This window comes from Planococcus citri, chromosome 1 (genome assembly GCF_950023065.1).
Source record: "Planococcus citri chromosome 1, ihPlaCitr1.1, whole genome shotgun sequence".
NCBI classification, from domain to species: domain Eukaryota; kingdom Metazoa; phylum Arthropoda; class Insecta; order Hemiptera; family Pseudococcidae; genus Planococcus; species Planococcus citri.
The window spans coordinates 40,457,687-40,484,191 of NC_088677.1; the positions used below are offsets into that span (position 1 = coordinate 40,457,687).

Below are 26,505 nucleotides of genomic sequence, written 5' to 3' on the forward strand. Positions count from 1 at the left end.
TGTGTAACAAAATTCAAAACCTTTGTTTGAAGAAATTTAAAACCTTTGTTTGAGGAAATTTTAGCGAAGAGTAAAATTAACGTAAATTATGAAAACTTGAAAACATGTTACATTTTCTAAAGTTATAACTCTCATTATGTCGCCTACAGCTTATCAGATTCGATAAAAATATTTCTCTAATCTGCCATTTTCAAGGGAAAAAAGACAGATACGCGAAATTAACAATGTTTCAATTTCCCAACGACTTTAACAGTGTAACGATAAAAGTTTTAAACGCAAATCTTATCAAATAGGTACCATGGTACCTAAACAATCAAATTTTACATTAAACTTCGGTGATTGTATCTGCAGCTTCACAGACTACAATTTAAATCAACTTGACCAATCCTGCTGTGTTTGAATTTTATTAACATTAGGTAGATACTCGTACATTGGAGCCAACAACTCATTCTCGAGACAGTATGAAAATTACAATAGCTGGCAATTAACATTATCAATTCAGATATACCAACTTCACCACAAGTTTATTAAGTACAATAACAAGCGATGAACAAATTGAACTCTGCTTGTGAAACTTTTTTTTCAACGAATAGGTACCTACCCGTCTATAAAAAAATGAAGATGATTCTGTCAATAAAAAATTTATAAGAACAGAAAGCAACCCCGCGGAGTTTTTCAAAATGTTCACAAAAACGTTGGTGTTCAAACAAGATATATTTTATCGCTACCAGCAGGGTAAACCTCGTGATATGAAAGTTGAAAAAAAAGACCGAATAAGTAGAATCCTTTCGTAATAAGGAATACCGCTTGCAATTCATTTTTGACAAATGTTATGAACGATGATGATTCGATAGTAAATTTATATTATAAGATAGATAAGTTCATCTAACTTTATTTTAGCTCCAGTTATTCGCAGACTTTTCACAATTTTAACGCCGAGTTCTTATCTGTAAATTTTCTAATCGCGTGCTTCTCCAGCGCATGCTACTTTTTTCTAAAAATAGGTATGTACCTACTTACTTTTCAAAAAATTATCCATCCCTCGTTGGAATTCAACACCATTATTAGCATTTATACAGTAGGTATCGCAACCTACACTATTTCAAGAAAGAAGTTTAATTTTTGAATGTATTTTCGTGTTAATAAATTATGACTGGAAACATACCTACATATGTATCAGTAGCTGAGTATGGTTGGTTTTGGAAAATTTATAAAATATCATACCATCGTCAAAATAATTGTACCCAAGTCAAAAAAAGTTAAAAAAAAAACTTATTTTTTGAACATTGAACATTCTCCTTATTGCCACCCTCCCCTTCCCTATTCAAAAACGTATTTGAAAACGCAAAAAGAAAATTGCAAACATAAAGGTCAAGTGAGAACGACAATAAATAAATATAAAAATGGCGAGATATCCACAAGGTGTGTATATTTATTTTATTACCCAGATACGTATTGCTGAGAAGTACAAAATTGTGAAGTTAAACCCAAAAACGATTCGAGAATTCCTACAGTAAAATTTATTCTGTAAGTATACCCGTCCTCGTCGCATAAATTATGAGAGAAATTCTCATTGTCGAAGGATTTCCAAGAATATTCGATATCGGTACGAGAATCAACATTTGAAAACGGCGTAGAGCCTCTATTTATTGCCAGGAATGAAACTGATAGAGGTTCCAAATGGCTTCTTTTTTATTTACATAAGTATTAGAACGGTTCGCTGTCGTGCAACTGACATAATCTTTTTTCTTTCTTTTTTTAAGGATTCGCTAAATATCTCAAATATATGTACTAGCAAAAAAATCAAGTTTGTCGAATTTTTTTCCAAGGTATCGATGTAGATAAAGTACCTACACACCTACATCTGTATCATTTTTTTTTTTAGTGTTTTACAGTTATTCTGTTTATAGCAAAGTGTATGAATTTATATGACCAATGGTGAACTGTAAATAGTTGTAAAAAATTTATAGACATGGATAATAAAAATTTAAAAAAAAATTAATTTCAAGTTTTTTTTTTACTTTTTGCTTTTTGCTCACATCTGAAACTCATTTACTTATTAGGTACGTTGTACGTACCTATAGGTATACCAAAACGGAATAATATCAATTGATGAAATAAGTACAGAAAAAAAGTATGCCACCATCTATATATATTAAAAGAATCGTGTAGAAAAACCTTGATAGAGTCCGCCAGCCTCTTCTACTGAACCGATTTCAACGAATTTTTTTTTAAAACGTTCCTTTTGACGTGTAGATATGTCATCAAGAAAAAAAAATTGAAAATTTTGAAATTAAGGGCCGAGAAAATTGAAAAAACACGTTTTCTATTGTGTTTAAACAATAGAATTTCGAATAGAAACCTTGATAGAGTCCGTCAGCCTTTTCTATTGAACCGATTTCGACAATATTTTTTTTAAAACGTTCCTTTTGACGTGTAGATATGTCATCAAGAAAAAAAAATCGGAAATTTTCAAATTAAGGGCTGAAAAAATTGAAAAAACACTTTCTCTATTGTGTATAAAATGCACGTTTTACAGAATACAATGCGCACGGACAACAATACACTCAGAACGTTGCTATGTGGGCGTGTCTATAGCATAGGGGTGTTGAGGAGGGAATGTTGTTGTTGTGTTGCGAGTTCCAAAAAAGCAGTTTCTCCTATAGGACTGGCATTCATTGCTATACTTGATATTTTCATTTTTTAAAAAACTGGAATGTGGTGTCTGTTAAAATAAAAAGGAGAGGAGGTTCTGCACTTGAGATAATTTTTGGTTTAGAATTTTATTTCCACAGTACAAATAGAAATGTTTAGTGGAACTGGAACAAATGTTGGTAAAAAAGTTGAAGTGAAGATAGAGGAAGGGTTCAGTACAGTGTAGCCAGAATTCTCTCGAGGGAGGGGGCAAAACCAGATTTTTAGGCATAAAAAATCGAAATTAGAGGTAATTTTATGAAAACCCTTTGTAATGTATGGTAATTTAATGGAAATGAAGGTGCAATTACAGCTCAAGTGAAGTGAGAACAAAATTTTTTTGAAAAAATGGGTCCACAAAAAACGAAAAAACAGTTCATTATTGCATGTATTATTTCAAATTTTCACATGCGGGGGGGGGGCAATGGCTCAAGTCACACCCCTCCTATAGCTACGCCGCCACTGGTAGGGTTTCTATACTTGGGATGCAAATTTGACTACCTTACCTCAGATTTTCATTTAATAGGAATGCATTATTCCAGCATACTCCCTACCTACTCAACAAGAATTTCAAATTATTTTTCTACCCAATTTTTACGTATACAGAATTTCAGAAATTTTACTCCTAAAAAATGATGATGTCATGTCAGTATAGGTAGTTATACCAGAGTAATTCAACGCCCCAAATATAAATCTGAAGTGAATAGTCAGAAGTTTTTTGAGAAAAAAATGTCGTTAATTCATTTTAAAAATTGATAGAAATATTGTTTAAACTTGAATTGTTTTTCTTGAAAAATTTCATTTTTTTTTTTAAATTGTATTTTAGAACCAGAGTAGAATTCGCTATTGACATATAAGAGCAGCCCGAGCGAAGTGAGGGGCATGAGTTGAGTCGTCAAAAAAGCGAGCCCCGAAGGGGCGAGAGGCCTGAGCGAAGCGAGGGCCAGGGCGAGCAGCACGAGCGAAGCGAGTGCGCGAGCCGTTTGGGGGGCCTGGGTCGCGAAGCGACCTAGGGGGCGAAGCCCCCTAGTTTCATTTAAATGTAATAATTAATATCGATCAATCCAATACAGCAATCTTACCCACGCTTTAAATCAAAAAATAATACTCAAGTGCGAGATTCATTTCTAAAGCGTAAATATGTACTTTCCGTATTTCACTCAAACAAGGAAAATAACTCTCTCATGAAAAATTTTCCAAGTTCGGAAAAATTTCAAGTAGGTATCGTATTGATCGATTGTTCGAGTACTTGGAAGTAGGTGTTTAATAATCACCAACATGCTTTGTAAAAGCATCGTTCAAAGTTGTGAAAAGTAAAAACTTAAAATCAGTTATAAAAAAAAAAAGTTATAATATATTTATTTTACTAGTTTGTAATGATTGAAAAGTAAAAATGACTTTTCATTTGACAAGACCAGAAATTATCAAATAACATTACCTACACCTAAAAATCTGACAATTTTTTAAAACAAAGGATTGAGGGTAGCAGCAATATAGCATGTAGTGCAAAAAAAAGAAAAAATTTCAATTTCGATACGTTTTACTACAAAATTCATCAAGAATGAATATTCCTGAGGCAGCCGTAGCCGTCTGACTGATTTGAATGGTTTAAATGATAAATTGTTGATTCGAAATTCATTCAGCTTATTCAGATTAAAGTTGCGGACTTGCAATTTACATAGGACTCGTTCAGCAACTTACAAGTTGAAAATTCACCCTTTTCGTGAAAAAATCAAGCAAAAAACCGAAAAATTAGTGTTTTGCAACAACTTGAATTCGATGAAAATCAATTATCATGATGACATAATGAAAAATTTTCGCACTCATAAATACTTATTAATATTTAAATTTTCTCCCCTTTGCCTCAGATTTGGTCTCGGCTCATTTCTCTTCCCTCCTGCATTTTTTAAAGGCCATTTTTACTACAAAAATCAAATTTTTTCAAAATCCAAATGGACTACATTTTTCTACTCCTCAGTGTGAATTTAATTCGACCCTTAACTCATTTTTGAAAATTTTTGACTTGTCTGGTTCTTTGCGTGTGGTCTTCAATACATACGATAATTTATACTCCAAATTTGTTGTTTTTTTTTCTGTTATTTTTATCTACCTACCTACTCTTACCGTCTTACCACATATTTTGATCCCATTAGTTTGTTCAAAAATGAAATGTTCTCTATATTGACCAACCAACTGGCCTCAGTTTCAATTCTGAACTGATTTGTTTTACTTTGGTAAATCGATAAGTGAGAATTATTCTCTTGAATCTACTGCGAGTTTATCCGATGTACAGAATATGGATAGATATTGTGAAAAATGAAGAATATCTGATATAGTTACGTATAAGATGATATTTTTAAAGCAAAAAACGTGTTAAGCTCGAGGGAAAATATTTTTCTTAAGAAACTGATAAAAATACACGAATGAAGTAATATCAGCGAAACGTTAACGGTTCGGAAAAAAGGAAGTTAGAGAAGAAAAGCACCTTAGACGACGTTAAAGTTTACAGAGACTAAAATTTTCCAGATGTAACAAGGTTGGCATCGTAAAAATATTCGTAATTACGTCGCTACGAAGTTCCACTACATAAATCTTCATTACGATATTTCTCTGAATGATGAGAATGTGATTTCTTTTTTAGTTGAAATTATTACATTTTCTACAAAGTTTTGCATCAACTTTTAAACGTCGTATGTCCTTATGAGTATTGAGGTGAAAGTATTTTCTCAATGTATAAAAAGGTAATTCGTGACAAGTTTGTCGAAAGTTGATAATTATTACTAGGTACTACTTTTAAAATCTACCAACAGAATAGTTTAAATAATAATAAGTACCTATAATGATACTTTATACGGTACCTATGTTTTTAAAGCAGGTTTAATTTAAATTAATTTGGTTATTTGCTCGGGTTCCTTTGCAACCAACAGATATAGAAATGACAAGAACATAAACCCATATTTTATCAGGCTGGAAATTGAAACAGTTGTCGTTTTTTTTCCACAATAGATAACTAAAAAAAGAACACGCGCTTTTTGATGAACAAATTTATAGCTGGCGTTCTCCGCCTAATAAAAAGCTGTCCGTTCTCCGCATACTACACGAATAGAGCTGATCATGAAGAAAATGTGATTCATTTGCTGGTTACTTTTGCTTGCCAAACAGATAACGAAATTTAATTTTGTCTTAGCTAAAAACGTTGGTACGAAATTTACGAGGCTAATAAATTAAACATATCAATATAAAAAATCGCCATTATTTAAGAGAATTTGTCAGAAACCGGGTAGTACGACTGCGAATTTGTTAGTTTGTAATTTTCGAACGATTCTTCATTCAAAGAAGAAGGAAAAAGGCCAGCATACAAAAAATTAATGGCGCTATCGAGTGAATAATTAAATTAGAAATGTTTTGCGCGGATTCACAAAGGATATTGAATGGAAATTAAAGCAGAATTAGCGCTAGCATCATTAACGCCGCGGTTTCTAATACCGTCACTGTTGGGAGGCACTTTACTGGCAAAATGAAGTTTCAAAAACCGAAGCACCCTGATAAATTGTCTGCATCTGAACGACAGTGGAGCTTTCTGAATAATCCCTAATAATCGTGGTAAATATATTAACAACGATAAACCGAATGTTCCATTAACTGCGCGAGTGGAAACTTGGCACTATAATTAAAATTGTTTGTTTTTTTCTCTATTGTTTTGGTTCGGTATTATATGTATAATCAAAGAGAAAAATAAATTATATCGGAACAAATTGGTACAGACTTGTATTTTCACGCGGGTGTACACAAATTCATGTACTCGTATTATATCCAGTGGCAGTTTCACTATATCTCCGACGATGAAGCTTATGTTTACCAGATTTTTATACGCCGAATGGGTTCAATTTTAGCCAACCATGAACCATTTTTTTTTCCTCCTCGTTCGAAAAGCTTACGCGTAATCTTGCCTACGAATTTCGTAGGCTAGCAGATTTTAGGTACAATGTGCAATGTAAAAGTTTCTCGATGAAATGCTTACTTGGCGAAAACTGAATACAGGATCAAAATTTGTACTCGTATGAAGCGTATACTCGTGAGTTATTTGCAAATTTCTTATTCGTATCAACGAATGTAAAGTACTACAAACATCCCTACAACCTACTAAATTTTTAGTTTTCCATCAAGGGAAAAACGGCCATTTCGAAATACTTGCTCTTGTCTTTCATTTTTTACATAATTATGTCGGTATACATTCCACAATTCGAAAAATACTTAACTCATTTCAAGTTTAGGCACATGAAAGCTTATAACTTATAACTACCTACCAAAATTAATCATAATGTTTTCAGCTCATAACCGCCGAAAAATGTATCATTTTCAAAATTTCAAAAAAAGAATTTGGCGATTTAAAACATTTAAAAGAAGCTGAAAAAAATAGGTGATATTATTATTGGTCCTAGGGTTTTCAGCCACAGAATAGGTAATCCCATATCACGAATACCATAGGCAACCCATTTTAAGTACATAATACGTATAAGCATGCATGTTTGCTTACCATTGGATTTGAAGAGCCCTAGTGATACCTTCGCGAAAAATTATTTCGATTTTCGATTTTACGAGGCAATTTTGCATTTGCATCATTCGAAAACCAAGATGAAAGATTTGAAAGAAGGTGTTTGTACAACAGTTACCTACCTGTACCTATTTTTACCACTTTTTTTTCAAATCTCAAAAAATGATCCTCTTCATGTATCATACGTCTACATTTCTCAAAGAAAACAATTCGCTCTTTCTATTGGTGCAATCCTCACTCGAGAAAGTTATGAGTTTGAATTCGAAAAAATAATTATAAGAAAATTCAAGAAAATCACCTTAAAAAATTTCAAAAAAACTTTCTCCATAAAAAATTGGCCCAAGTTTACAAAACAACATAATATTTATGAGTAAAAAATTGACTTACAGCAGTTTTAATGAATTTTAATAAATTTTTGATGGGCATTCGCCTCACCCTGTTAGGGTACCACTTAATGCGATTTCCAATGTCCTGTAAAGGATATGGAATCACGACGACGACTACGGAAAAAAATAAAATTTTCAGAATAAATCATTCAAGATGGAGAAGTGAGATATTACACCATCGGAAAAAGCAAACTTTTTTCTCGAAAAAAAAAAGTTTGATATTTTTATCAATAAAAAAGCAGAATTTTCAATCAAGTTTTGGTTCCTGATTTTCTTTTCTAATTTTTGCACTTTTTCCGAAATTTTTGGCAGTTTCCAACTTTTTAAATGCCTTTTGTACTTCTGTATTTATTCTGCGATTTTGTACTCATTCCGTATACGTATTTCTGTCGACTACGAGTACATTTTTTCTACATTAGAAGCTCTGACAAACGCGGAAATGGGTTTATGTGTGCTTTCGAAATCATTATCATTTTCTAAACGAGACTTTTTAACGAAGTATTTTTCCATGTACTCCATTTTGTATGAAGTTACGGTAAAATCTCTTCAGCAGCAGCTTTTTAACTGTAGAGAAGAATCGTGACAAACAGCAATTTTATAGAAGACATTTTATCTGGACGAAATCACTGCAGAAAAGTTAATAGCATGTTAATAATTGAAAACTCGCAGAACGAAATTCGTTCCATAAATGTATAGAACCTTTGTCAGGTATTGCAAAGTTTTATAACCTAACAATGTGTTTTTTCCCTTTTTGCTATGTAGGACATGATAAGTAGCCACGGAAATTGATAAAATTTGTCTTGTTTCTTTATAATATGTACCTAATCTTTTTCCTAGTTTCATTTATATACGTACCAACGTTTATAACTGAAACTCATAAACATACTTTAGGTCTATTTCTTTTATAATAATTTTTAATATATAAACAAGGAAATTTAAAATTACCCACCTAGGTATTTTTTTTAAGCTTCTAAAAAAAGAATACAGCTCTGTAAAAAGTAGGTAGATAGATACATCCAGATTATAAAAAACATTTTAAAATCTCGTTCAAATAGTGCTTATACGTATAGTGAATACAGAAAGCTCTATATTTAATTTGACTTTTGTTTCTTCCAGCTGGAAATCAGTTCTGTATACACCTACTCGTAGGTAACTCGAGAAAAGATTTCTAATTTGTATACAGCATCACATTGCCAAATTATCGAAGAATTTTCCAATTATTAAGACTTTGAAAGGATGATAATGTGATAAAAGAATTCGCAAAAAAAAGGGAACAGTCCTTTTCAGTGTTTTAATGCAACTTGAATCCTCTACTTTTAAAATACTAACAGCAAACTGCTCGAGGAAAAGAAATAAGATCGTGATAAAAGAAAGAGAGAATTAAATTTGTTGACTCAACACTTAATAGGAGTAGTCGAAATTAAATTAATCCGACCAATCCGACGTTTGGGTTACAATCGCTGAGCTCAATGCAAGCCTGCAAACTTTTCCAAGGCGCACTTTCTCAGTATTATGTATAATAGCAGCTATTGCCAACATCATCGCACATCCAAATCGGCTAAAACGGAGAGAACGCTTTCTGAACAAGTGGTAAAATTCGGTGCATATTTTCAGCAACGATGTGGTGGTAATTTTATAATTTTCTAAAAACACTTCGCTGCACACATGTTTTCCATACACAAATGATATCTGCTTTACATAGTATACACATATAGTATGAGAATATACAAATCCGCACGTTCCTATTTTGGAATAATTTACGCAGTATCTATTTTGAAAATACGATTAGTCGCAAAGAAACTCGATGGAACGTTACTGTACCAGTTGTGCTGTAAAACCTCAGTCTGAGTTATCTGCTTCATTGCGAAAATAAAGCAGTTTAATTTCGTTTGTTTTGGTACACGTACCTATTCTTATAAAACCTTAACGAAACATATGCGCGCTGTACATCCATACAGAGACAGACAAAGCAACCGTAGTTTTTTCTTTTATGAAAATATGAGAAGACCGAAGGGAGAGATTATAACTCGACGAAGAAAATTAATCATCGTTAGGTCAGCTACATAAGCCTACTTCAAGATTAGACTAAAATACTATACATACAAGCGAAAAAAAGAAATTACAATCAAAATACATATTTATAGTTGATTAATTAAGCAAAGCAGTAGTATGCTCGACTTTTAAGGGGTAAATTTGACACTACCCAGAAAAGAAAACTGAATAAATTTTTTGATAACTTTTCCCTCTACCTAATTCAAAACTACGCGTTGATTGTAAACTGTAGAAAAATCTTCAAATTAGTTTCTTATAAGTAATTGCAACATGGCAATAATTAGATATTGATTTTTAGGTTAAGAAGAACAACACAACCAGAGCAATTCTAAATTAGAAACACGAAGCGAAGGGGCGAACTGCATTTTCAAAATTGAAAAAAGCTTATTTTAACGAAGAAAAATTGAAAAAAGGGATCTTCGTTTGAGAAATAGGGGAACTTCTGGCAAAATGGCAAGACTGATGACCTTTTATTTTAGTAATTTTCAAATCTGAATTAACTTCATCGAGTTTATGAAGTACGACGAGTAGATATGCCATTTTGTCCCTCTTAATTATTTTTGTTAGTAATTATTGCTTCGGATGTAACAAAGGATAATTAAAAAGGAAATCAGTACACGAATACGTATAGAATGGACCTACCCATATCCAGCTTTCCATACAAAAGCCTACCCCCCTCTCCTTTAATAACTCCACAATCATGCTCAACTCTTACTCCCTCTACATAAATACGAGTATCTGCGTACACTTCAAGATTTCAGGGGAAACGTAGGAGGAAGTTGTCATTTTTGCAATTACGAGTACTTTTGCCATCCTTTTCAAAATCCGGATCAGTATCTGAGAACGAAGTTGGCAGAAGTGAGGTTTCTAGAAACTGTTTTCAAGTGTTCTATGCAATTTTCGCAAAACGTTGCTGAATTTTATCATTAACATTTTTAGTAATTTTTCATTTCATTTTGATAACATTAAACATTTGATACCTAAATTTTTATTGGTTTTCAAGATTTTTCTTTCATTGCTAAAGGCATTTTCACAAGATTTCGCTTTAATATTTCTCGATTTTACATCAACTTCAAGTAATTTTCAACTATTTCGATGACTTTTCAAATGTGTATCTAACACATTTTTAATCAATTTTCTCAAAATATTGCCCAATTTTGTTGATTTTTATCAATTTGTAGTAATTTTCAAAAACGAATGCAGTTTAACAATTTTTATAATCCTTCCCTTTATGCAATTTTTACAAAAATTCATTTCGATCAATGTTTTTGTAATTTTCAATTAATCTGAGCAACTTTTGCCAGATTTTGCTGAAATTTTGAGACATTTCATCTTATTTTACACAGTTGTTTTTAATAAAACAAAAAAGAAAAAAAAGAAGAAAATTCAATAACGCTTTAAACCAGGCAAATTGTTCCCAAATTGAGTTTCATTTTTTTTCAAATTTTTCCTACGATTTATCTTTGATTTTAATTTTTTATTACTAAGTATACCACTACTTAAAATCTTCTCCCTGCCCACAAACCCACCAAACCCACAAAATTGAAAATGAAAATAAGACACTTACCAACAACATTCACTTGAACTGAACGCGATCTCCATTTCTCCATTTTTGAAGTCCTACCGACGAAACATTTGTACTCTCCAGCTTCTTGATATACAACATTCCCCAATGTTAATTTTGGACCCGGTCCTAAAGGTTCGAGATGTTGTCCTGGGTATTTAGATCTTCCCCAGCACGAAACAGATCCTGCCGGACATTCGAGCTGAACTTCACCTCCCAGAGTTACTTCCAAAGCTGAACCTTCTTCAGCTAATTCTTCGGGAGTTTCTTCTTCCATGGCTTGATTTCTAGCTTCTGTACACAGAAAAGTACTCTAATTAAACCATCGCATTGCCATTACAGAAGTATAAAAAAAAAACCACTTACAATGACACTCAATATGTAGAGATAGAAATATTTAAAAACAAGCATTGAGGAATTGACAGAATAAATATTATACAGGGTGGCCCAAAAGTCCCGCGCCGCTTGCGAAACTAGTGGTTCACATAAACCTTCGTATGTTCTCCTTAAATAATAAAAACTATGCAACCAATACACCTTTGGAAAGTGGTAACTTACCCCTTTCCAAAGGTGTATTGGTTGCATAGTTTTTATTATTTAAGGGGAACATACGGAGGTTTATGTGAACCACTAGTTTCGCAAGCGGCGCGGGACTTTTGGGCCACTCTGTACATTCGACGTATAGTGTGTCGAAATAGAAATAATATGTACGTCGCGCGTCGTACGTCAATAAAAAAGAAAAAAATGAATAAAAGAATGCTCATGTACAAGAAATCTATACATTATGCAGATAGGTACAAAGGGTTGATTTGACATAAAATAGTTTGACAATTAGACGGCGGATGCAGATTAAATGGCGGTACATCAATGACGCCCTTCTGCATAGGAATTTTATCGAATTATATTTTTAACGCTGATTAAAAGCATTTCCCTTTTACTCGCTTTAATATAATATTATTTTTTTACCATTTGGGTAGATGGGTAATATCAGTTTAATATGTGACAAAGTTGACGCAGTTTCATCAAAGAAACGTATAATTCAATTTTAAAAACATGACTTCATTATTACAAGGCTAGAAGGCTTCATTAAAGAGAGTCACTACGCAGAGTCACGTAATCTATACTGTGACAACAGTACCCACTACCCCTCTCTACCTACCCAGCTATTTGGAAATTTATTTCCATCATAATCAATAGGTGCTATATGCTGAGACTGACTGCTATGAAATTCCGGATTCAGTGATTCCGAATTTCAGGAAGGTTCAAACTCTAAATAGATATGAAGATCATCATCATCATCATCGTCGTCGTAACGTCCAACCATAAGTAACCATTGCAGTTACCTATACATTTATACATAATCCTGTGAGTAAGCGCGCGCCATTGCTTTTTGTCCTATGCGCTTCTCACAGTCCAATAACTACCAAATATTTGTATTCAACTTTCTATGGATATAATGACATTGATATGGTAAAAACATCATCAAAATTTTCTGAAAATTTTCCATTCATTTCATACAAAATATGTTTCTGTTTATCATAAGAACGAGATTAATTTTCATCTGCTAACAAAATATCATTACGTATAGGTGATTCTATCTAAGTAAATACGAAACACCCGTCTATAAAGTAGGTATTGAAATTAAATTTTATTTTTTCGAAATTAGGTACCGCATCAGCAGCTAAATTCGATAGAGTAGAACAATTCGCATCTAGAATTCTTTTTACGAGTATAACACGAGTATAAAAAAATTCTATTTACACGAAATATTCTCACTTCGTGTGTAAAACAACTGTATTCGAATTAATGCGAACAATTGTCGCTTTCGATAAAAGCTTAGATTCCATAATGTATGCGATATGAGGGATATAGCCTTTGAATTTCAATAGCTATGTTACACGCCGCGTGTAATGAATTTATACTGGTGAAAAGTAAACACAAAAAATACACAATACTGATTGGCAAAAATGTTCATCACGGAATTTTACACGCTTCGTTAAATATTATGGTATAATTTTGTTTGATACATTGGAAAAATGAAAATGTAGATATCGCTGGTTGTTAATTTTCAAAATAAAAGAATTCTTTTCCTGTATCGCTTGATACGATGTACGAGTATCTAACAGTAATAATTACAAGATTATAAGGATACCAAATCAATTGAATATGGGCAAACAAATCCCGGTATACATAATATGCTTTTGCTTATCATTATCAAATAAAAAATGTTCAGCTCAGATCAGTACTTGAGAATTGTTTATAAAATACAAAATTCTATACAGGGATATTAATTTTTTTTTACACCCAGTGTAAGAATTGATTACCTAGGTACCTGTACCTACTACCTCCCTATGTGCACACAGATATGTACTACTAGTACATACCTATAAGGTTTAGTTGTGGCGACATTTCAGATATAGGTAGGTAAGGTACCTACACGAAATGTTCGAGAAAAAGTTATTCCTATTACAGTCTTATCAATTTATCCCGAGAAAAATGTTCAGATGACAAACACACAAAAAAAACCGAGAAAAAAGAAAGAATTCAATTTATAAAGTCATCTTCAATCTTGAAAATTCAATTCAAACATAACTACCTGCCATTTTTCACCAATAAAATGAAACTTTTCAATTACGAGGGAAATCATGGAAACAACCGCGTGAATTTACTCGTATCTCATTCGTCGTAATAAGATACAAATTATTCCATCGAATTATTCTGCAAACAGTAATAAAATTGATTGATTTTGCTTTGGCTTCGATCAAGGGCACGTTTTACGCGCTCACAGTTATGTTTTCTGTTAGTTTTTTTATCGCTTAAAAAATACATAATACAAATATACGATATTTCTGACGAAAGAAAAAATATAACTTATTGAATAATTCAATTTATTGGTAGATAGATATTTTTGAAAGCCACCAGAAGAGAGTAGATAGGTACTCCTGAGTCGAAAAAAATGACAAAATGAAATTTAAATGGAGACTACATGTTTGATGAGCTGGCGATACATACATGAGATGTGTATAGTGGTATTTTCAAACTGAAAATAATATTGATGAAGAAAACTACAGAACGATAAAAGAACAGCAAAAGCTTGCTTTTACAATCATAAGCAGACGAAATTTCGATTCACCAAGCGACGCGTATGTATTCGACAGGGAAACAATTTGCCTCACAAGATGGCACCAGATTTTACCCAAACTTGAAGAATGATTTATTATTTATTTGTATTCCGAACATGTCAGTACTAAACGATCGTACATTGGTTGTTTTTTTGCTAGCAAAACCAATGCTGAAAAGTTTTATTTACATTATTTGCAGACTTTCAGTATCTTATTTTGAATTTAATAAAAATATCACCCCGTGGATCGTTCACACTATTTGAAATGAACATAAAAACATACGAACTAAGCACGCAGATGTTGGAATCATTTGAGCCATATTTCCCTTCCAAGTACGCAGAAAGAAGAAAATCTATGAGCCGTAGAATTTTTTTTCTATTCTATAGTTAGGTATGCTTTTGGTTGTTCTTTTAGGCGACGATGAACTGTATATTTTACCGTTCCCAATATGCTTTTGAAAACGTGGTTTCATTTTTCTATATCTAGGTTATACGATATTTACAACAAAATGCATCGGCGATTCACGTCGACTTTCAAGTACCTAGTACCAGTATCTCTACCTACACGTACACACTAACGTATATTTGCTTATCTTAAGAACTGAAAGAGCAATAATGCATATGAAAATGAGAAGTACTAAAATGGAATTTCCGTCCGAAACATAGCTCATAATTTTGACGAGTTGGTGGAAAATTTTTGCGACAAATAAACATTTGAAATTTTAAAACAGAAAAAAACTCAAAGAGGACTAGCAAAATTGGGGGGAAAACATGAAAGAATTGTTCTCAAAAAATGGAATCTTCACGTTCATCCAGATGTGTTTTTTGATGGTATCCGAATATCAAAAAATAACTCAATTCCCTTCGAATTGCCCGGATATTGTTGAATATCTACCTATGTACATTTTTACCTAACTCAAATTTAATATGAAACGTTAAGGAACATGTATCATAATTATAGCGAAAAAATATAAAATAAATTTTAGAGAAAAAAATCGACATCTATCTTTTTTTTTTGCGCAAATTTGAATAACCTCAAGGGATGTGCAAACAAAAAAAATGGTGTCATAATTTTGCAACAACATAGTATATGCTTTCTTTTTAAAAAACAGTATCGCCTCCTTTAAAAATTATGAATACTTAGATCATTATCTATTATCTCAAAAATGCAACCAATTTTTGTCAATGTACTTACTACTATAAATAGCCTTAGCAACTTAAACTACCTACAAAAACCGATGCAGGTACTATAGATACGCAAACTCACTGGGCCAAATAAGTCACCTTAACCTAGCATATAAAACACTTCAAATTTACGCAGGTAAAGTACCCATGTATCATTGAATAGTTATCATGTGGAATTAAGTCTAGTAGGTAATTATTTTAAATATTAGCAATAATTATAACATTGAAATAAATTTACCTCTAACGTTGAGAAAATAACCAATAGAAGAATACTCGGCGAGTTGATATCGAGTAATACATTTATACCAACCACTGTCTTCTATCCTGATGGAAGTAAAATTCAAATAACCATCATTGCTTTGTTCAGTCGGTGGTACGTCATTATCTAAAAGCAAAACACATACGAGCTCATCACAAAAAAAGAAATTATATTATGCCATGTCATCGTTAGTTGAATGATAAAATTCCCTACAACACCTGAGTAAGTAGGTAAGTAGCCAAACAAGTAGCCAAGTAGGTACATCTACATACCCTGGGTAGGTATTCCAAAACAACAATCATCTTAAAAATATACCTAAACAAGAAGACTTCGCACACTCGGCCGCTATCCTTCGGCTCACACCCTTGCTTCGCTTGTAATCTCAACATTCATGTTGCCCTTTAGACATAAATTACTGTAGGTGCATGTGAGAGCGCACACAAAATGGGGACCGTTCAACCAAAAAATCATTCAAAAAATTGCACACCTTTATTGCTTTTTTTGTTTTTGATTATACTATTATTTAAGAATAATCGAAAAAATGACAAAATCAGCCCATTTCAACTCGAAATTTAGGCACTTCAATCTCAACATTTTTTGGACTTCATATTTTTCCTATACCTATTCTATAAATCAGGCTCAAGACTTTTACCCGATGTTTCGAGTATTTTTTGGGTATTTTTTTTCTTGGGATTTTATAGGATAGCGATGTAGGCTTACTACTATAGTATACGTATGCACCAACGATTATGAATTATTTTAATTAGAATTACACAAACAAGCTGAAAAGCGAGCTACGTAGTATCCAGATACCCACGGTAAGTAATATGTACTAGCCTATGTTGAAAACATTTCCATCGCCCAAAAACCACATTTCCTGTTATGTACCCAGACCTACCTACAATTCAACGTGTAATAACTGTTCGATAAATGTAAATAAACTTAACGTTCGTTTATAACGCGGCAAAATGATTACACGAGTTCATATCGTGTTAAATGGACCATATCGTCAAATATTATTCAACGCAGCTTTGACCCCTAGCAATACGAGTAACATAGGTAATATTAGAACCGTTCCGTTTTCAAAAAAAAAAAGCAATTTCAAAACTGAAAAGGTGCAAATCAACATCTTGCCGAAGACGACAATACTTATTGCATTATTTTAAGTCTGGTCACATTTGTCCTTCGATTCGAACGTGTTATCCTTCCCTCGATTCTGTTTTACATCTTAGATGTTCTATATTTATTAAAAATGTCACATATCAGGATTTCTTTCGCGATTCGGCCGTATTTTTTCTCTTCCCCCTTTTTTTTATTTGAAACCATGCTCATCTACGCCTAAACACGTAACTTGGCTATGATTGATTTGTGACAAAATGAATTTTTGGCCTCCTACACTTTGGGAACTGCTTCAATATTCAATGGTAGATATTTAATTACAATGTAACGTATCCGTATCTTCTATTTTAATGATACGAATATTGAAAAAAATTCTTCAATTTTTATTTGAAAATTTTTAATTCCATACACGTTTGATAAATAGTCAAATAAAAAAATAGATGAATACCTATCTGAACAATGTTTTAATTTTTCTACTAGGGTACCCATACTAATGATAAGAGGTAGCGATTCATTGATGACTTTTTCTGAAAACACTACCGTGAAAACAAATAAATATTTATAATTGATAAGGCCGCAGGTATCAGATCAAAGACGCTCATGGAAAACCTCTTACTTAGGAGCACTTTATCGTAAGAGGAAATTAGGAAAAAAAAGTACCATACAGTAAAATGGAAAAGCAGCAAAGAATAATTAAAATGAACTTCTGGTTAGTATGAATAGCGGTGTGAAGAGTTTCTTTATTTAGGATGAAAGGATGAAAAATGTAAAGTACTCCCCAGATAAAAGATACTCAGATTTGAAACAAAGGAACAGCATAATATTACTTTGTTTGTTATACATTATAACGAACAATGGAAATTTCAAAGATTCAATGTCGTTTATTTAAAGGATTCGGATCCAGTTAAAGGTGCTGCTGTTTTTCTCATTGTTTTAACCGAATACTACATAGACATATATTAAGTAGAATTTCTCCATCGAGATTTAAATAGGTTTTCAGGATGTTTCCCACGACGAATACCTACGTAAGTTTCATTGACTCCCGCTAATCTAGCATTTTTACCCAATTTTGGACCGAGTTGAATGAAACTATTCAACAAAAATAATTAAAGCGCTGGAACGTCTGTGTTCACCTTAAGATTGAAACATTATATCTACTCGTAGGTATCGTCTAGAAATTGGGTAAATGGGCACCATCACATGGTAGAGCAATCTGCAATCACGCAGTCACATTGTTAAACGCAGCGACGAGAAAATTTTAGGAAAAACGTCATCGTTAAACTTGGTTTGTTTGATAAGATAGACGGAAAAATAATCATTATCATAATGAGCTTGAGAATCTGATTTTTCAAAAATACTCGCCGGAAAAATTTGAAAGCTGAATTTTTGGTAAATTGGTAAAAAGAACCAACTGCAAAATTATACCTGCAAGAAGAAGATAGACACACCCTTCATGCTGCTCACTTGTTTGATAGGTACCGAAACTATTTGTACATATTTTCAAGTTTTTATTGAAAAGATCGTTTATCAAGGAGGGGAAGGGGTAGGCACGCTGCTGAATAGCATCTTGAAAAAGTTCGAATAAGAAAATTTCTGGTGTGATTTTATAAAGTACGTATATACTGACTACGTTAGTTATCAAATTCAAAATTGAAAAATTGTTTATTCGAATATTCAGTAGCAGTCTGCCCACAGCAAAACATATCTTACTCGCGGGAAAGTCAAGGTTTATTAAAAACTTAAAATCAAACTTCATATTTTTTTTCAACAGAAATTGTGCGAGCTTTGAAAATCTGAAATTTCTAGGAAGCTGCAGATTGACTCAACAAGTTGAAATTAGGGTATCATGTAAATAGCATTCTAACTTCATTGGGTATTTGTGAAAATTTAAATTTCCTTATTGAATATATTTTAGCTTTTTAGAATTCTACGTTAATTTATAGTGTCTGCGACAATAAATTCAAAATTAAGAAGGAGTACAAATGGGAACCCAAAGAAATATTTGTGACGCGGCCAGCGATACCATACCATATGTCGGCAAAAATTTTTTTCGTTTTATTGTGGTTTCTGGTAGTGTTTTTCTTCCTCTTTTCAATGGTGCAAACAGATTTTCAAAATATTAAAATCTGACAAATTTTCAAAATTTCAAAGTTGCGTATTTTTTGAAATTCAAAAACCAAAATTCTGAGAAAAACGTGTTTGAAAGTTTGGGTTATTTTTGTAACATTTTTAAATTTTTTTTTTTTTTTTTTTTGATTTTCTTCATCTTTTAATGGTTTTACATCATAATATTTTTTTTTTTTTTTGACATTTTTTTATGAAAAGCACTTTTGTAAAACCGGTTTTTCACCACTAAAACGACGTGTTTGAGATCGGTGGGTACACCCATTCCAAAGTATAGGCTTCATAGTATATGAATCGACAAAAAAATTTTTTTTGATATTTTCTGACTTTTTCCATGAAAACGCGATTATCTCAAAAAAAAGTTTTCCGACATATGGTATGGTATCGCTGACCGCGTCACATTTATAAAATCTTAAAAACGACAAAATTTCACACAAATGAAATCAAGCAACATCGCTAGGAGGTAAAATTTAATACAACACTTTTGTGGAACCTGAAACAATTTTTTGTCAAAAGGACGTTTTAAAAAAATTCAAGCAGGCGAATCACAATATTTTCGAAAAAAAAATAACTACTTATATTCAAACAAAATGAATGAATTAAAAAAATATGCAGGTACGTTGCCTAACCTATATTCATCTCTGATATTATCACCTCAAGAAGCGCAACATGAAATAGGCAAACTAATCTTACAATTATGTTTTTGGTAGAATTACTCGTGTGGAATGCGGAGATATTGGAGAAAATGAAGCAGAAGTTTTCCCATTAACATTCTCACTTGGTCGAGTATTCGTTGAGCTCTTGTTAAAGTAATACGTTAAATGCAAAACATATCCTCTCCAATAGTGCCTAATTAGAAGTATTTACACTTTACAGTGGCCATTATCTCAACCGCTTATATTTATTCTGTGTTCACTCAAATGGACTATTGAGTTTTAACATGTTACAAAATTTTTAACAATTATTCTCTTCTAAAATTTTTATTAAGGATATCTCACTTCACACACCTATAAGTACATACATAATCATAAAAAGGTTTTGTTCTTCGAATTACATATCTACAGCTAGGTATGAATCGAAAAAAATTGCAGAAACTTTGTGCAGAAATGGAAAATACCAACTCATCAAAAACATTTCGAAAAAATCCAACTTTTATTCTTATAACAAAATCATCAAATACTTATATGTACAACAACTCATAAACAGTTAAACACATAGAAACCCGAACAAGTAAAGAAAAAACTTGAACTACCACAAATTATTTCCTCAAAGTGTAAAATGTTTGATTTTTTGAAAAACTACATCACTTTCTCAACCGATCTAAGTTTCTTCCGTCGATGAAACAAAAACTAATAATGATTCCGGAACAAATGGACGTTGCTACAATGTTGCCAACAGCAATCTACCCATTTCCTTTTATCATTGTAATAAACAAGTCAATCTTAATGGTTATTGCTACGGTTACTATCCTTTCACCCTTTAATAAAAAGATCCAAAATAACGAAGTATGTTATCACCGTCCTAACAAAAATTAATCTCTTTGAGTTACCCTATCCCTTTTTTTATTTTAACCAATTTAAACCACAAAATTTCTTTTCATTTTTATTTTCCCTACAATACATTTATATTTTTAATACTGCGAATACACTCGCAGTTGGCATAATACTGTCGGAAACTCCATTTTTTTCTCGTCCAATACGTCAGGTACCTATGTCCTATATGAATTAAACGTTCTCATTTTTGGCATCGGTATCGAGTTCGAATCAAACAATACAAAACCCATTCTTTTAGGGCACAATTTGGTCCACTAAAAATATGACGCTGAAAAAAAAACTCGATAAAGGAGGTAGGACTGGTAGGACAAAGTCAAAACGGAGAAAATGCCGTAAGTAACAACGTGAACGAAATACAAATAGCGTTTTTAGATAAACTTTTTAAATTAAAACTTAAACAAGGAATAATACCGAAATAAAATTAGATATTCTGCTTGTCGACTGTTTAAATGGGTCTAATACCGGTAATGAAATAAATAAATACCAGTCGATGGCGAAAACGATTCCCATTAAAAGTTTGATTTGAATTTAATTACAATTCTTCCCTTGTTACCTACCTACCTATCTTAATGTTACGTCTCGCGAAAATAAAGTTTCTAGTACCTCTACACAGTGGAGTGAGTTTATAATTAAGAATGTTTTGTTTTCAGCAATTTCGCAACAGATACTTATTTCGTAATTATACGAATGAAAGATCAAAAAATATTTCGTAAAAAGGGGGATTTCGTCATTTCCCATTGGATTTTAACACTTCGACGAGAACAGTCACAGAGTTGGAATATTCACGGAAATTGAAATTTTGTTTCTCAATGATATTCACGAAGTTTAAAATGTAATCAAATTTTTAGATCAGCATAATAATGAGTGAAAAATGAGCAATGAGGGAATAGACGGTAAATAAATTATCAAATATTATTAGAGAAAAAATTTTAAGAATACCTATCAAAAAAAATACGTACGTATGTACTTATCAGAAAATGCTTATCCATTTTTCCCACTTTTTTTCGTGCCTAAATTGACCACAGAGCAAAAAAAAAAAAAAAGGACTCGAATATATCGGTGAAAATACGCAAGTATTTTTGTTTCCCTATGCAAATTGATCAAAATCCAAAAATCACCATTCTCCAATTATTTATTTAACTTGAGCAAGCGTAAGTCAAACTCGATTAAACACACATCACTCTTAAAAGAGAAAATGCGAGAGGCCTGTAACGCAAAAAAAATGAATACTTAATCGCAGATACTTGTACACAAGTAGGTACATGTATCTTTTCAAAACAGACTTTGGAACAGCGAAATAAAGCGATTAGCCGACATTTTGCGTAGATAGCGAGAAAAACTTTTTCCAATCTTATTTCTTCACCAAAAGCATACATTTTTCTTCTTTTTTTTCTTCTTCTATCCCTTTATAAGAAATAAAAGATCTGGAAATTTCGTGGAGATTGCGGAAAATAAAAGAAACGAGAAGTAAAAAAAAAAGGGAACAAAAGTGAACTAAGGCAAGTTTTCCAGCAGTATATCGTACTTCGCCAGATACATTCGTGCCTACACAAAATCGGAAGTGATCTTATACAAATAACTACATAAAGAAGTCGTGTAATGACTAAAAATGGTCCCGCTAAGGGAAGTTTTCCCCCTGTAAGCAATAAATATGTTACAAGTGACGACGAAGGGACAACTGAAGCAAAAATGCAACGACCAAGTTATTCTCAAACGAAAACAAAACTGTACTTTTCCGATACTTTTTTCGATTTCCTTTTTTGAAATCTTTTTTTCTCTCATACTTACTGAAAACGAAACGAGCTTTTCATTTTAGCCAAACTGGGCTCAATATCAGAATTATTCCAAAATTGGTAAAACATAGTATTATATAATACGATTCTAAAACTTTAAATAACCTCGCTGTCAAAAGGAAACATTACAAAAATTAAATTACATCAACATCGATTCAAAAAAAAAAATCAAGTCATGCTGCATTTTAAACGCAAACTAAGAATCTAAGATTTGCAAAAGGTCTCAGGCGAGTCATTGGTCAAAATTCAATAAGAAAACAAGAATGATTCGATCCAACGAATATTACTCTCCCGCACACATTTTGATTTTCAAAATTGAATACGAATGCAGCAGCAATCAATCATTTAAAAATTGGCCAATTAAATAGAACGTCAAATTTTACATCATTTAACTCGCACAAACGTAGGTAACTGATAAAAATAAGAAAACTTGGGCAAAAAAAAAGTTTCAGAAAAACTATAATTCACATACCTACAACTGTCAGAACATTTGTTTAACAGCACGCAAACGTGTGATTCAACTCTTTCAAATTTAATGAGGATGAATAGGCCCCTCGAGAAACACAAAAAATACAAACCTTCTCAATGTAGGTACTTCATTTTCGAGTAGAAAAAAATGGCGATAAACAAGAGTGTAGGTATGTGAAAAAAAAAAACACCAGAATTTTCAAAAGAAACAAATATAACTTATTTAAAAATTATAAACCACTTTTCTCAAGGGGGCAATTGCTTGGATGAAAATTTTCAGGTACATAAGAGGAACCATAGTTATTCGCGAAAAATATCTTATAAATACGTATTCGAATGAAATACGCGCGCGTGTACGTGGAATAAAACCTTCAAACGCAATTGATACCTTTTATCTGTATGTAAAATAATGATGAACGCAATCAAAAACGAAAATAACTAAAGCGCAGTTTTATTCCTTACCTTTTTGCCAAATTGGATTTGATACTGGATTGGAATCTACATCACACTTGAGTGATACTGAAATTCCTTCGGTAATAGGGAACCCAAATCCTGGTACTCTGCTAATTCCAAACGAAGGAGTATCTGCAAAAGAAGAAGTAAACAATTAAAGCATCGAATACATTTCACACAAAGGGGAACATTGTATTGAAATATATACGCTGCTTCTAAATTCATATCCAGTTTCAGTGTTTTATTGGCGAAATGCCACGTGAAAAAGCTCTTTTAAACAACGAAACTGTACCTTTTCAAATTGAACACCACGCTGAAAATAATATCTCAAAGTTCACACAAAAGTGAGAGCCTAATACTTTTGTCAATTTGTCAGCAAATATGTGAAAATTATTACGGATAGGGATATACCATCTAACGAACCCGAAATCAATTTTTAATTTCATTTCAATACGTATTATCAATCATTTTGCCAAGTTCAATTTCTACGTGCCGGCTGACACACAAAGATTTAACATCCTTTTTATACCAATAAAACATGCAAATATCCATCAAAAAGAATGCAATAAAAAAATTCCCGAATTTGTATTAACAACTCGACGTCTAGAAACCCTTCCACTTGTGTCGTTAAAATCGAACGGGAGAAAAGCAAAATGAACGAAAATGGCGATATAAACTGTACCAAAAAAAAAAGAAAGAAAGAAAGAAAGAAAAGAACTGCGAATAGATAAAGGAAAAGCGAGAAGTTCTAAACGACTCAAGAAGTTTATAATATCTAATGTAATTTGTCAAAGCTTTCAAGAAGCATATAATAATAAGCACGAAAGACGTCGTACTCCTTTTCATCATTTCAACCATCCTTCCCATCGTGCATCGCGTCGTTAGAAACGATTCTTTTTTAATACCCGAGAAATAATATTCAAAATGTTCTTCTCGAAACATAATCCCTCCAAGATGTCCGAAAGTACACGAGGAAAGAGAAAAAACCTCCACGTTACCAAAATCAGTCCGAATAAACGGCGCAATAATAGTTTACGATGTTGTTATTTCAGTTGATACAGATAGGAAGATTAATTTTTATGTAGATTGGAAAAAATTAAAATGAACATCGAAAACTTCAAGTGAGAGCAGATACGAGTATCATCATTTGAATGAAGAAGCCTAGTGATTGAATTTTAAAACAAGTTACTACGCATCTATAAGTTAGGTGTAATGTAGCAGTTTTTTATACCTAAAATAATTCTTCTACCCCCTGAGTGTTTACTGAATGATAGGCTGTTATCACTCTATAACGATTTGGCAACAAGGTCATTGTGTCTTACAATTATTAGAAGGATCATATTTATTGTTCGCTATGTTGCCAAATCGACATAGAGTGATAGCAGGCTATCATTCGGTAAACACTCAGGGGGTAGAAGAATTATGATAGGGTAAAAAAAAACGGTCGTTACCCCTACATGTAGATTTCCGGATTTCCTAGTTCTGAAAAAAAATTATAGGTAAAAGTGTCCGAAAAAAATACTTTTTTTCAAAGCGTTTTGTATTGGTAGTGAATTAAATGAGCCGTGCAGTAGAAACAATACTTAATTTTAAAAAATGATTTGTTTCAAAAATTTTCAAAAGTGCACAATTTTTTGAAGTCAGAGTTGCTGTTGTCGAAAGGAAGGGTGGTGCGATGAGAAACGCATTACTAACTCTAATCAGCTTTTAAATACCTAAAACATTTTTTCTCGAATAACGATATACCTCTACCTGCATCCGCTTCCAGGTTTAACGTGTAAGCGACGCTAAAAACATGTTAATAGATTTGCATAACCAGTTCGCCGTAAATACGGTAAGATTTGAAAGGAGATCTACTTCACGTCAGTTTGGGCCAGAAATAAAGTCGAGGCTCCCGATTCCACTCAAATTTTTTCATGAGTTTGCTTTCGATGGTCTAGTAAAGTAACCAATACTTCCGTCCAAAACCCATGAGAGTTTGGAACCTCGGAAGTTTTCTATGTATTTATGATTTGACGCGAAACTATTTTTCGAAGGCTCGCATAACAGAATATGTTACACACAGAGAAAAACAGTTTGCTGGGTTTCAAAGAGAACAGGGGGGGGGGAGGAATTCGAAATTAATAATCAAAATCTGAAAGCTCGAAGTGAAAACTCAACTTTTCACGATAAATACTAATACCTACATACCATAAATAAAAGTTAGATATAATTTAGAAATGTCAAAAAATTACAGTGAAGCCTTTTTTACTGAATTTTTAATAATCCAATTTTCAAATAAAATTTCAACACCTCCGAGGAGTGGATTGAGGATCCCAATTTTGATCAAAGAACATAGGTGCGTAAAATACACGTGGAAAACAGCTCTATTCTCGGATTTTGAAATAAACCAGTGAGCTCGTAGTTGCTCTTTATGGTCAGAAATCTCCGTGATAAAATTTCTAGACGTTATACCTACCTACCACATCCCTAACCCCTCAAAGAGCGAAGAAATCGTAAATTCAATTAAAATTTTTCATCCTGGGTACTTCCCAACGAATTTTTTCAAACTTACAGGGATGTTAGACACTAGCAAGGGTTATTATGTATCTCATCTCACGTACAACACATAGGCCTACTCGTATTTCTTCAGAATTTCTGTATAAAGCGGAAGACATTCAAAAATGAAAAAAACTAATTTTTTCATGACGAAAATTTTTTTCTAGCAACGAGTATGATAAAAGACGTTCACTATACACCATCAATTCACCCAAATTTGGACCACAAAGTTGCCAATTTTTTCAATGTTTAATTATCTTTATCTGAAAAATTGAATTGCGCAATTTTAGGAACTTCTGAACTTCCTTTTGGGCGGCTTACTCGGTCAGAATTCATTTCTAGACCTACATCCACTCCGAAATACATCATACACATATCTATCTACAAAGTATACTCCAATTTTAGAGAAATTAAAAATCTTCGATTTCTTTGAACTCGTTTTCGTCAAAATGAATTTGTTTCCCATTTTTGGAAAAATGCACTTACCATGGATTTGAAAAAAACCAAAGATTTGTCGTGAAGTTCTAATATGTATGTACTATCGCGGATAAAATATCATCTCAAAAGACGATCGATACTCCTTCATGACCGTTCATTCTTCATAAATGTATTGCACATACCTAATACGTACTTATTTAAGG

The 26,505-nt window shown here is 32.5% G+C and overlaps 1 protein-coding gene across 2 annotated transcripts in view; it reads right to left on the reverse strand.

Moving 5' to 3' along the window:
• The window catches only part of tei (teiresias), a 128,853-nt gene that overhangs the window by 11,547 nt on the left and 90,801 nt on the right, over positions 1–26,505 (reverse strand). For both annotated transcript variants that reach the window (XM_065344790.1, XM_065344789.1), the window contains exons 5-7: positions 23,336–23,458; positions 15,796–15,942; positions 11,255–11,545 (exon numbers count right to left, since the gene is read on the reverse strand). In XM_065344790.1, the coding sequence (XP_065200862.1) occupies positions 11,255–11,545; positions 15,796–15,942; positions 23,336–23,458 (561 nt within the window). The remainder of the gene's footprint in view (positions 1–11,254; positions 11,546–15,795; positions 15,943–23,335; positions 23,459–26,505) is intronic.